Below are 13,375 nucleotides of genomic sequence, written 5' to 3' on the forward strand. Positions count from 1 at the left end.
CCCTGAAATTATTGTGTAGGCATCTTGTGAATTGAGAATTTATTGATATAAATAATAAATAAATCTTTTAAAAAAGGTCAGATATATGTAAGTACACTGTAGCTGTCTTCAGACACTTTTTCTTCTCTCTCCAGTCTTGCTTGCTCTGGCCCAGATTTCTTTCTTTATTATGTAAAGTACGCTGGCTGTAGCTGTCTTCAGACACCCCAGAAGAGGGCATCAGATTTCATCACAGATGATTGTGAGTCATCATGTGGTTGCTGGGACTTGAACTGGGGAGCTTTGGAAGCGCAGTCAGTGCTCTTAACTGCTGAGCCATCTCTCCAGCCCTCTAAATCTGACTTGTTAATTATAAGCTTCTAGAGTTTTGTTTCTACTGGGTTGCTGGGTGTTGAGGTGCTGACTGCTGGGTGGATGGTCGTTGCGGTGCGTTGCGTGTGGCTGGCATGGCAGCCAAGAGAAGGGAACACAGGAGCTCTGGTCCTGCTGGAGAGTGGGCGGATGAAGTGCAGGAGCTTGGTGGTTCTTTTTAAATATTTCCCGCAACAGCGCCCCCTATGGTCTGGTGGTCTTGGCTGTGTAAGAAGCCTGACTGAGTAAGCCATAGAGAAACCTGTACACAGCACCCTCCATGGCTTTTCCATCAGCTGCTGCCCTGCGTTCCTGCCCTAACTTCTTTGATGATGAACTCTATGCTAAAAGAAGCCCTTTCTTCCAAGTTGACTTTGGTCATGGTGTTTTCTCACAGCAATAGACACTCTGAGACACCTTGTATACTATATCTGTATCTTTAAATCTCAAATTAGAAAAAAAGAGAGTATGTCTTAGAAAACTTAAAGTTAATATTTTCAGGAATGTCCCTAACTATCAAAGTTTCTGTACATTTACCTAGGAAAAAACAAACAAGGATTTAGGTAACAAACTCATTTCTGTACAGAATATAATCAGGCTTCACGTTTTTCGGAAGAAGCCACAGAACAGGGAGTTGGTCTTACCTCATCTGAGAGGTTGTCAACTCTGTACAAACTGGGATGTGTTGTGAGCATGAGGTGAACCAATGGCTGGCTTTTCACTTGACACATGGCAAAAATTCGTTCATCTAGACGTATACTTGTCCCAGTCTGGAAAGATTTCTGCAATAAAACAACACCCCGCCTCCCAACATTAGAAAAAGAGTTTTGTAAATGTCAATTGCTAAAAGATTATCATTAGACAGAATTAGCAAATTTATCATAAATTATTTTATCTTTGAAGAAGTCATTACCCTGTAGCCTCATCTGGAAGTCTCAACTAGTCAATACCTGACCATTGCTAAGTCACCCGATCTCCTGGTGTCTGTTTCCTCACTGCTAGGCTAGGCCTAACTGCAGTGACTGTGATGGAGCTGAGAAGCCTGGGAAGGATGGTACCCTGGCGACAAGATAAAGGTACACATGGCATAGCAAGAAGACCCCAGCAAGTGTGCCACGTCTGCTGGATGGTAATTGTTTCTTCCACAACGAGAGACATTAAAACTCAATACAGCAGATCCCACGGCCTCTGAAGCAGGGTGGTACCACACATGAGGACAGTGGCAGAGCAGAGCTGAGGCTGGGACAGTTTTAGTGCTGTAGTAGCTGCACTCAGGCTGGCGGAGCTGTGAGGTGAGGGCTAGTGTCTCAGTTGGTGGAGAGGAATACAAGAGGCAGAGAACAATGAATATTCACAGACTGAATGTGACTAGAACGCCTTCTCCAGGCAGGTTCAGGTAAACTGAGGCATCTGCAGGAAGCAAGAGTGTTTAATAACAGCAGAGCCTCAGTCTGTCACATGTCACTCACTGATGGCTCTATGCCAGGTGCTCCTCTATGGTGACTTTGCCAAAGAACCCAGACCAGCTTTTATGCCCAGGTCACTAACTTGTGAGGCTCCCCTAGAACAAGGCTGCCCTGGAAAGAGTCTGGGCAATTTTGTTCAATGATGTCTCTCCCATCCCCCTACAACATGCAGCACACTGTAAGCACTCAGCATGTGTCGAAAGCTGGTGGTCTAGCTCATCGCACAGAGGCTTTTTGGCATACCACGAGAAAAATTTTAGTGAATTATTTCACCTGTTAGTATTAAATAAATAGGGCCTGGAGAGATAGCTCAGTGATCCAGAGCACTGGTTGGTCTTGCAGAAGACCCAAATTCAGTTCCCAACACCCACATAGTGGCTTACAACCATCTGTAACTCCAGTCCCAGAAGATCTGATGTTTTCTGGCCTCCACAAGCACTAGGCACACTTGCAAGCAAAACACACAGACACAGAAAGTAAAGTAAATTTAAAACAAAGTATAAAAAAAATAATCACTGCACTTTTTTTCCAAGACAGGGTTTCTCTGTGTATCCCTGGCTGTCCTGGAACTCACTCTGTAGACTAGGCTGGCCTCGAACTCAGAAATCCACCTGCCTCTGCCTCCTTAGTGCTGGGATTAAAGGCGTGCGGCTACCACGCCCGGCAATCACTATATCTTATAGGTGAAATAATGCACTTACATCTTTTTCACTTACTGTTATTACATACTAGGTGCTGTGATTAAATAATGAATAAAAAAAGACAAAACCTTCCCAGCACTCGGGAGGCAGAGGCAGGCGGATTTCTGAGTTCGAGGCCAGACTGGTCTACAAAGTGAGTCCCAGGACAGCCAGGGCTACACATAGAAACTCTGTCTCAAAAAACCAAAACCAAAAAAAAAAAAAAAAAAAGACAAAAACTTTTGTATTCATGGTTTACTTCCTGAAAAAGGAGAAATAAAGGTGAATATAAAAATACACTCAAGATTTAGAGGTAGGTGGATCTCTGTGAGTTCAAGATCAGCCTGGTCTACAAAGTGAGTTCTACAATGAGGGTTACACGGTAAGACCTTGTCTCAACAACAAAAAAAGGAAAAATAATAAATCAGCAAACTGTGGTCAGTGATAACTGACATAGAAAAAATGTAGGAGGCAAGAGGAACGAAGGTGTCGCAGTGCTGCATGATGGGAAGGGATGACAGTGCTGTATGTCTAACTTTGAGAGTGTGTGTGTGGGGGGGGCGGGAGGGAAAGATATCAAGGAAGGCAGACCATTAAAAAAGGCCTTTTTTTTTTTTTTTTTCCTTCGAGACAGGGTTTCTCTGTGTAGCCCTGGCTCTCCTGGAACTCACTTTGTAGACCAGGCTGGCCTTGAACTCAGAAATCCGCCTGCCTCTGCCTCCTGAGTGCTGGGATTAAAGGCGTGCGCCACCACCACCTGGCTAAAAAAGGCGTTCAAGAGAAGATCTTGGATTGTTAAATGTTAAAATTTAAATACTTAGGTAATTTCTGTGACTTAAGTAAAGAAGTTAGAACTGGGCTGGAAAGATGACTCAGCAGAAAGAGGCATTTGTGACCCCATACACACCACTCCCCACACACACTGTACATGTAGGATTCATCTTGTCTAAGTGGTCCCACTGTGCCCTGAGCAGTGCCTCTCCATCCCTCACACTCCCGGTGTCTAACGGCCGCCGTCACTCGGCTCTGAGTCTGTGTGTTCACTTTTAAGCTTCCAGTGTGAACGAGAACATGCAGCAGGTGCGTGGCTTCTCAGAGCAACACTACAACTTTCAGGTCTTTCTTTGGTTAGCATTTAAATTTGTGGTCACATCACTGAACTGTTGGTGAGTGAGGCACTTACATTAAATTAGTTATTCATAAATGTCTTTGGCTATAAATCCTTCCAATGCTCCTGTGAGAGACAGGGTTCCCAGTCTCAGAACATGGTCTAAAGCTACTTATACAATATTTAAGAGTTCAATAAAAAGCTTTTCAACATTCTTAGTGTGTCAGCCTGAGTTTTCTTACCTGTTTTAGGAGAGCCAACACAAAAAGTGGGAAAAGCCTCAAGGAGAAAGGAACCATGAGGCCTGGCTGCTGACCACTCAGGACTGAAGAGCGGTAAGCTGAGAGAGAGTCGATGACAGCGTTCACCAGAGCATCCCGGGCATCACTCAGGCTGGCAGTCACCGACCTGTCAACAGCTAGTGAGGTGAGGGCAGGACAAAAAGAGAGACAGGATACAGGCTTGGTGATTCATCTAGAAAGAACAGAAGAGATCATTCATTCACGCATGCACGCGCGCGGGCGCGCGCACACACATACACACACATACACACACATACACACACACACACACACACACACACACACACACACACACGCATGAGGATAGCTTGCGGGAATTGGTTCTCTTTCCATTATGTAAATTCAGGGGTTGAACTCAGGTAGTCAGCATGTTGGCAAATAACACCTTTACTTGTCAAGCTATCTTCCTGGCCCAATTAAAAAAAATTTTTTTTTGAGATAGGGTTTCTCTGAGTAACAGCTCTAGCTGTCCAGGATCAGGCTGGCATTAAATTCACAGAGACCTGCCTGCCTCTGCCCACAAGGTGCCCAGACATCCAGAGGCTCAGTGAAGTGTTTTCAGAGCAGACTTAAGCAAGGTTATGAATGAACACATCTGTTCCTAAAAGCTGTTAACGAAGCTGACCTTGAGATCAGGACAGAATAACGGCCCGAACCATATTTTGGCTATTTTGTGGTATGTATTTATATGAGGCAGTTTTTTCAGCATTGATGATAATAAAGATATAATAGATCAACTCCAAGAAATGATGAAAATATTAAGCAGTTCAGGCACGAGTTTTTATGTAAAAATAAAGTAAGCACAGTGATCTCATTAATATGCAATTTGCTTTTGTATTTACTAAATGAAAAACTATAAATATACAGTCATAAAGTTTCTTTATGATTCATTATCAATATCTGTTTGATTTGTATATCGGCACACCTTGGCTGCAGAGGGTCAGTTGTTAAGGGTGCAGCTATTTAGGAAGCCATCTTTCACATGTTGTTACTCCTGTCAGAGCTGAAAAAGCATTAGCAACAGCTCCAGCAGGTGCTCGCACTGCACAGTCTATGAGAGTTGGTTACGTGACGGGCTGAGACGTGGCATCGCAGTTAGGAGCACTGCTGCTGTTGCAAAGGACTTGGGTTTAGTTCCCAACATGGACACGGCAGCTTACAACCATCCTTAACTGTAGTTCTAGGGGTTCCATGTCCTCTTCTGGCCTCCTCGGGCACCAGGCACACAAATATGCACAGATACACATATAGGCAAAACACCCATAAACATAAAATAGAAATAATTTAAAAATACATTTCTATTCTTTTATATTTATAATCTTTAAAAAGAACTTTCAGAAGAAAATATTTGATATTTTTAAAAAGATGGTTATTTAAGTCCAATGTAGCCAAATAAACATAGGAAATCACTTAATGGTGGCCTAGTCAGTGAGGGTAGGAGGGAGCACTGATTGGACACGACATCCTTTGGGGTGATAAAAATGTTCTAAGATTAGACTGTGATGATGGCTGTACAGCCCTGTAAACTTATACAGTTAGAAAGGGTGAAATCCCTCTAATACGCGACCATGCCTCCATGAAGCTCAAGCAAACACAGGCACATGAGCTCAGCGGACCTTTCTGTTGGAGCAGACCAAAGCACTCTTACGTCAAAACCTCTAAGGTACCAACTTCATGTAGAACAAAAATATATGTATGTGTTAGGTGGTATGGTATGGAAAATATCTAAAGCAATAACAATGCTTACCCATATTGGCTAATAACCCTGAAATTGCTTGCACATCAGCTCCAAGAAAGACTTCATTCAGGGTAGAAACTACCGGCAAACACAAAGTATGCACACGGATTCTTCTTTCACCTTTGGGGGGAAACGTAATAGCTATTTTTAAAAAGAGGCTATGTTAAAGTCACTTCTTTTTTTTCTTTTCCTTTAAAAAATATTTATCAGACAATCACTTTGCTTATTTATTACTATTCATGCACAAAGATGAGAGGATAATGTCTACAGAGTTGGCTCTGTCACCATGTGCACTCCAGGCTCAGGCTTGGTGACAGGCACCTTCACCTGCTGAACACCCTGCCAGCCCTGAAAACCGTTTCTTTTTTAACTCAGAACCAAGAAGGTCATAGAGAAAGCAAATACCCAAGAGTATCAGAAAAAATGTTCAGGTTTTATATTTTAACTGTGAAACTCTTCTTGTTCAGGTTATTTTTTTTAAAAGATTTATTTATTATCTATAAGTACACTATAGCTATCTTCAGACATTCCAGAAAAGGGAGTCAGATCTTGTTACAGATGGTTGTGAGCCACCATAAGGTTGCTGGGATTTGAACTCATGACTTTCGGAAGTGCAGTCGGTGCTCTTACCCGCTGAGCCATCTCACCAGCCCCTGTTTAGGTTATTTTTAATAGACAGGAGAAATTGTAGTTGACACCTGATAATGTGCTAGTTTTTCCTCTCTCCTCCTGAACAGGATCAAGATAGAGCCCAGGCAGGCCTTCAACTCATAATCCTACTTCCTCAGCTACCTGAGTGCTAAGATCAGAGAAGCACACAACTAAGTCTAGGCCTAACTAATCTGCCTTTAAAAAAGATTTTAGGCCAGGCATGGCAATGCATGCCTTTAATCCCAAACTTAGGAGGCAGAGGTAGGCAGATCCCGAGGTGACCCTAGTCTACAAAGATACAAAGAGTCCAGGCCAGTCAGGACTATTACACAGAGAAACCCTGTTTCAAAACCCTTTACCACCCTAGAAAAAAAGATTTATTTATTTTTATTTTGAATATTTTGCCTGCACGTATGTCTATGTACTATGTTTGTGCTTGGTGCCAGAGAAATGGGATACCTTGGAACTAGAGTTAGAGATGATTGTGAACTGCCTGGTGGGAGCTAGGAAATAAACCTGGGGCCTCTGGATGAAGAATCAAATTCCTTTAAGTGCTGAGTACCTCTCCAACACCATATATATATATATGTATGTATGTATGTGTATATATATAATATTTTTAGACTTATTTATTTTTTGTGTATGAATATTTTACCTGCATGTATATATGAACATCATGTATGTGACTGGTGTCCTCAGAGATAGGAAGAGGGCAATGGATCTCTTGGAAATGGGAGTTATGGGTGGTTGAGAGTTGCCATGTGGGTATTGGGAACTGAACCAAACTAGGGTCTTCACAAGAGCAGCAAGTACTTTAAGCTGCTGAGCTATCTCTCCAGCCCTCAATTTTATATATACTTATTTGATTGGTTTTTGTTTTTGTTTTGAGGTAGGGTCTCACTAGGTAGCTCTAGCTTTCCTGGAACTCATTACATAGACTAGAATGGTTCAAACTCATAGGGATCTGCCTGCCTCCCAAGTAGTGGGTCTGAAGGTTGTGCCACCGTGCCTGGGTTATATTTTTTAATAGAATTTTTTTAATTAGGTATTTTCCTCATTTACATTTCCAATGCTATCCCAAAAGTCCCCCACTCCCCTACCCACCCACTCCCACTTTTTGGCCCTGGCGTTCCCCTGTACTGGGGCATATAAAGTTTGCAAGTCCAATGGGCCTCTCTTTCCAGTGATGGCCAACTAGGCCATCTTTTGATACATATGCAGCTAGAGTCAAGAGCTCCGGGGTACTGGTTAGTTCATAATGTTGTTCCACCTATAGGGAGAATTTTTTTTTAATTAGTATCTTACTACCTTTTCTTTGGTAATCATAACAGCAATCTATGGATTAAAAAACCAATATGAAAGCCTTTGGGTTTGGCTGCAGACAGTTAGGGAATGACTAGATCTTTGATAGCTCCAGCTCCTGGTATCTTGTTTTCCTTTATCTCCTGTAACTGTTTCTCACCACGACTGGATTGTTAGTATTTGCTTCTATGTCCATTCATAAAGAGGTACGGATCTTGCTCTTAATGGTCTTGGAACCTTTTTGCATTCATCATTAGCATTTTCAAAGCTAAAGATTCAATTAAGAGCATTGTCCTGGCAGTCAGCTCAGCAGCCAGCCTCTGTCATGTGTATAGTTTTGGAAACTGCAGTCCTGTGTTTCCTGTATGCTCAGGTAATACTTATTCCTTCTCAGGTCTCTAATGAGGTTGAAGACTAGACAATTAGTCTCACAATTAAATTTAAGTCATTTAACATTTAAAGAAGTGTTTTAGCTGGGCGTGGTGGTGCACGTCTTTAATCGCAGCACTTGGGAGGCAGAGGCAGGCAGATTTCTGAGTTCGAGGCCAGCCTGGTCTATGAAGTGAGTTCCAGGACAGTCAAGGCTACACAGAGAAATACTGTCTCGAAAAACAAAACAAAAACAAAACAAAACAAAACAGAAGTGTTTTAAGTCTAAGACGATTTTTTTTAACAATACAAATTAGGATAAAAATTGATTTAAATCCAGAACTCTGAACTCACCAGAATAGGATAGATAATAAAATACTTTCTCCTGCGTTGCTGAATACAAACAAAACTGGAATTTTGAATTTAACTCTTACTTAATACTTTTCATAATTATTCCTACTGTATGTTGTTTATTGTTATTATAAGAGAACCTTTTTATTTAGGCAAAAAAGGAGAATTTTTGAGGTAAGGTATGTTGCTATGTATTGTAATGCTAAATACTAGTCCTGGTTGTACCCAGGGCTGAGGAAATTCTCATGTAGACCCAAGTGATGCTATGTCACCTTACCCCTCCAAGTTAGCCCCAGCTGGTGAGTAAGGATGCCCATAGCCCATAGGTGGGCAGGAGAGAGGTAGGTGGGGTTTCAGTACCAGGGCTACACATCTGTTGAGAGGCTAGGTCTCAGCTGGGTGTAGTGGCGCACGCCTTTAATCTCAGGACTTGGGAGGTACAGGCAGGTGAATTTCTATGGGTCTGAGGCTAGCCCGGTCTATACAGTTAGTTCCAGGCCAGCCAGAGCAGAACATAGAAATTTTGTATCAAAAACTCAAGAGGGTAGGTGTCATGTTTTTTGTGATAATAAATGCAAACAAACCATTACCTTTGCTTGATGTATATAAGAGTGCTGACTGGAAGGAAACCAGCTGAGTGTCAGTGAGACTCTCTTCTACTGACATCTGGACCGCATACCCAGCATCTGGGTTGACATTGGGAAGAGACAGTAAGTCTGTAGAACGGACGAAGAAGTTCCCATGGAAAGTATGAATGGAAAGACCTAGAATAGAAAATTACCACCATGATTGTTATGTGCTTACTTATGGCTATTTCATCCTACTCCTTTATCAGAGAATAAACAGCTTAGAGAAGACAGAGCACTCAGTGATGCTGAGGGGCAAGTGGGCATCTCTTAAGTAATAGTGAGAAACATTTTCAGAAATCTTTTTGGAGGACACTGGCAGTATATACCAGCATTTTATTTTATCTTTAAAAGTTTATCATTGTTACATATATTCACTTAATTTGAGGGGAGAGGGACACCTGTGTACACAATGCACACACATGTGGAGGTCAGAGGACAATGTACCGGAGTTGGTTCTCTCCTCTGTCATGTGGGTTCCAGGGATTGAACTTAGGTTATCAAGCATAGCAGCTAGTCCTTTGCTGGCTGAGCTGTCTCTCTGAGACCAGCATTTTGATTTCATATTTAGTACACACACATACGCATGAACACACGCATGTGCACATGTATGGCACACCCAGGCATTTTCTTTGGAGATTTGGCCCCCCCTTTAAAAAGCTGAAATAACCAACATAGCATAAAATGTACCATTTTAATGTACACAGTTCAGTAGTTTTAAATACATTCATAATATTCCCTATTTTTAAAGATTGTTATTATTTTAAATTCTGTACAAGTGCGTGCCTGTGTGTGGGTTTCTGCGCATGAGTGCAGGACCTACAGAGAGGGCAGGGGCATCGACGCCTTGGAGCTGGAGTTACAGGGTGGTTGTGAGCCAGTGTGGATGCTGGGAACATAACTTAGATCATCTGCAAGAGTAGTCTGTGCTCTGGACTGCAGAGCCACTCTCTAGCCCTAATATTTCCTATTTAAATAGTTTTCCCCCTTTAATTGCATAGTGTATAATTTCATATTCTTTTTTTTAAATATATTTATTTATTTCATTTATATGAGTATACTATAGCTGTCTTCAGATACACCAGAAGAGGGCATCAGATCCCATTATAGATGGTTTGAGCCACCATGTGATTGCTGGGAATTGAACTCAGGACCTCTGGAAGAGCAGTCTGTGCTCTTAACCTCTGAGTCATCTCTCCAGCCCATAATTTCACATTCTAAAACTCAATGTATCTCTGCAGGGTAAATCCTGTAAGATAAATATTTTTATCATGTACCCTCTATGAGGGAAAAAAACTGTTCCCACCTTTGGTGCACCGGATCCTCATGACTGCCTCAAATCCAATCTTCCGAGTGAGGTACCTGTGTAGTTCCTTCTGTAGTTTCTGTACTTGCACTGGGTTGTGCTGGTGATGGTACGAGGGATAGTAATACACACTACCCGCTGAGTACCGAGAGATGCAGCCTGGAAGAGAACACACTCCTTTTAGACACCCCTTTATTCACTCGTGCGTGGGACTACAGTATACATTTACTTTCAATTTTATTATTTATATTAGATGCATGTGTATGTTGGGTCTGTACACATGAGTACAGGTACCTACAGAGGCCAGAAGCATCAAGTTCCCGGGAGCTGGAGTTATAGGCGGCTAGGAGCCATAATGTGGGCAACATAATTTGGGTAATATTGTATATATATACACACACACCCCTCAGCCTCTCAATACACTCCTCTAAAATAGTAACTACTAATACTTCCCATCAAAGTAACTGTATACATTCCTCTCTAACGTCTCCAAGTACCACCAAAAAGACTATTCTACTCCTTTAGAATAGTGCTATAGTAAGCAACTTCTTTACTTCCTTTACACTAATTAAGAGTACAATGTCATGTGTAGTGCTGTATGATTTTGCTCCCAGCACTTGGGAGCAAGAGTAAGAAGATCTCTATGATTTGGGGGCTGGCCTGGTCTACACAGTACGTTCTGGGATAGCCAGAGCTATGTAAAGAAACAGTGTCTCATTAAAAAAAAAAAAAAAAAAAAAAAAGCTGGGCACGGAGTAAGCTCCAGGACAGCCAGGGCTACATAGGGAAACAATCTCGAAAAACCACTAAGGAAAAAAAAGTACAAGAGTTTTAATAGATTAAAAAAAGGACAGGCTTGAATAGACTAAAGTGTCTGATAAAATGACTGGTCAGCAGGTAGCCAAACACGGTGGCACATGCATATGGTTTCCGTTACTTGAAGGTGTATTATGGTGGAGGGCGGGAATAATTGCTGAGGCCAAGATCTGGGTAACACTAAGACTCCATTTCATAAATAGAAAACTGGGCCAGTGGGTAAAGGTGCCTTCCACCAAGCCAGACAGCCTGAGTCTGATTCCCGGACCTAGGTGGTAGAAGGAGACCCAAGTCCTGTAGGTTGTCTCCTGGCCTTCACACCTGCCCACATGTATACAAACATAAATAAATGAATGTAAAAAATTAACTTAAAACAAGAAAGAAAGCTGAAACAACAGCCACAGCAATGAATAAGACTAAGGCTCCCATAGAATAAGGCTTATCTCCACCTGCTTCTCTACTTAGAACACTGTTACAAATCATTCTGATATTCATTCAACAAAAATCCAAACAGACAAACAAAACATTCAATAGAAGTCACTGCTGGGTGTGACAGCACAAGTCTGTAATTGCGGTACATGAGGAAAGGGAGCAGGAGAATCAGGACATGAGGGCCACCTCGGGACCCAGAGGAAGTTCAAGGTTAGCATGGGCTTTGAGACTTTATTTCAAAACAACAACAACAACAACAACAACAACAACAGGAAGGGAGGGAGGGAGGGAGGGAGGGAGGGAGGGAGGGAGGGAGGGAGGGAGGGAGGAAGGGACAAGAACATACCTAGGGAAGCCAAATCAGAATACTGTCCACTGAGAAGGAATAAGTCAACAGCTGCTTGCTGCCCAGAACAGTCCAAGGCTAATTTCTTATAGAAGTCAGTGGATGGTGTCAGATGTATTTCCTATTAATTGCAGAATATAAGGAGAAATTTTTAAATTCATCAAAAAATAAATACATGGTTAGGGTAATACTACAGTGCTAAAGTACTGAGGGCTTATGTTTATTCTGTTTACTATTTTTTTTTTAAAGATTTATTTATTATTATTATATGTAAGTACACTGTAGCTGTCTTCAGACACACCAGAAGAGGGAGTCAGATCTTGTTACGGATGGTTGTGAGCCACCATGTGGTTGCTGGGATTTGAACTCTGGACCTTCGGAAGAGCAGTCGGGTGCTCTTACCCACTGAGCCATCTCACCAGCCCCTATTCTGTTTACTATTAAGAAGAAATAAATGAAAAAAGAAAAACCTCTATTACTTATAATAACTATTATTAATTTTGTCATAATAATTACATGAAAAGACAAAGGTAACTATTATTTACACTTTAGCCTAATACATTCTCCACCTGATGAGGACACGCTAATGATGCCTGCGTGGCGTGTGGTTGTCTCTTCATCTACAGAGGAACAGGCGCTAAGGCATCCGTTACTCACGTGCACCCTCCCTAGCTTATAGGCATTAGAACTTAAGCTGTCTGGCATGGCACAATGGCATGGAAACTATGTTATATGGTGGACCTACTCTTCTCTTCTCTTTTAGGAAATGCAAACTCCTAACCCTCTTACACAAAAGGAGCGCAGAGGCAACCCCTGGCTACTAGGCTGTTAGTCTATCAAATTATGACCATTTTCTTTCTTTTTTATTTTTATTTGGTGTTTTGAAACAGGTTTTTTTCTGTGTATACCTGGCTGTCCTAGAATAATTCACTCTGTAGACCAGGCTGGCCTCAAACTCATAGAAATCCAATTGCCTCTGCCTCCCGAGTATCAGGATTAAAGGTGTGCACCACCACGCCCATTAGAAATGGTCATTTTGGTTCCACTTTGCTCCTTAGTAAATTCTCTTAGTCTTCCAGACTCTCTCATCAAAGCCAGGTTGGATTTCTAACAGCCTAAAGCACTAAAGATGATAAAGCACAGATGTGCCAGGCAGGTATAAAAAATAATAGGACAGTTATGTGGAAATACAAGTGAAACCCTTTACTCATTACTCCTCCTCCTCACAGCTGAAAAAACAAATCAAATGGAAACAAGTTCTCTGGTTAAAGGGACAGCTCCAGCCAGCCCAGGCCATGCTCCTGGTGGTCTAACCTTAGCAGATGACCTTTGGTTGGGTTCCTCTCGTGGTTTCAGAGCTCCTACACCAAGCGTTGGGAGTTGTGTTTGGAAGACAGACATTCGACCACCAGTTGGTGATATCAGCTTGAATGCAGCCTGAAGTGCAGGACCCAAGGCACTCTGGGTCTCCAGCGTCTTCGTAAACATTTGTGGCAGCGTTTTCAGTAAATCTTGAACAAGCTTGTGAAAT

General features: G+C 42.0%; 1 protein-coding gene across 5 annotated transcripts in view; it reads right to left on the reverse strand.

Annotated features, from left to right (window-relative positions):
* Positions 1-13,375, reverse strand: part of Sec24a (Sec24 related gene family, member A (S. cerevisiae)) — a 64,899-nt gene that overhangs the window by 11,018 nt on the left and 40,506 nt on the right. For 3 of the 5 annotated variants that reach the window (NM_001290785.1, NM_175255.3, XM_006534485.4), the window contains 7 exons: positions 13,159-13,365; positions 11,845-11,965; positions 10,251-10,409; positions 8,909-9,082; positions 5,655-5,765; positions 3,848-4,023; positions 996-1,133 (listed from right to left, as the gene is read on the reverse strand). In NM_001290785.1, the coding sequence (NP_001277714.1) occupies positions 996-1,133; positions 3,848-4,023; positions 5,655-5,765; positions 8,909-9,082; positions 10,251-10,409; positions 11,845-11,965; positions 13,159-13,365 (1,086 nt within the window). Of the gene's footprint in view, positions 1-995; positions 1,134-3,847; positions 4,080-5,654; positions 5,766-8,908; positions 9,083-10,250; positions 10,410-11,844; positions 11,966-13,158; positions 13,366-13,375 lie in introns of those variants that run through there. The other 2 variants (XR_388555.3, XM_017314833.2) reach the window with 2 other exon arrangements.

The sequence above is a fragment of the Mus musculus genome, chromosome 11 (genome assembly GCF_000001635.26).
Source record: "Mus musculus strain C57BL/6J chromosome 11, GRCm38.p6 C57BL/6J".
In the NCBI taxonomy this organism is placed as follows: Eukaryota; Metazoa; Chordata; class Mammalia; order Rodentia; family Muridae; genus Mus; species Mus musculus.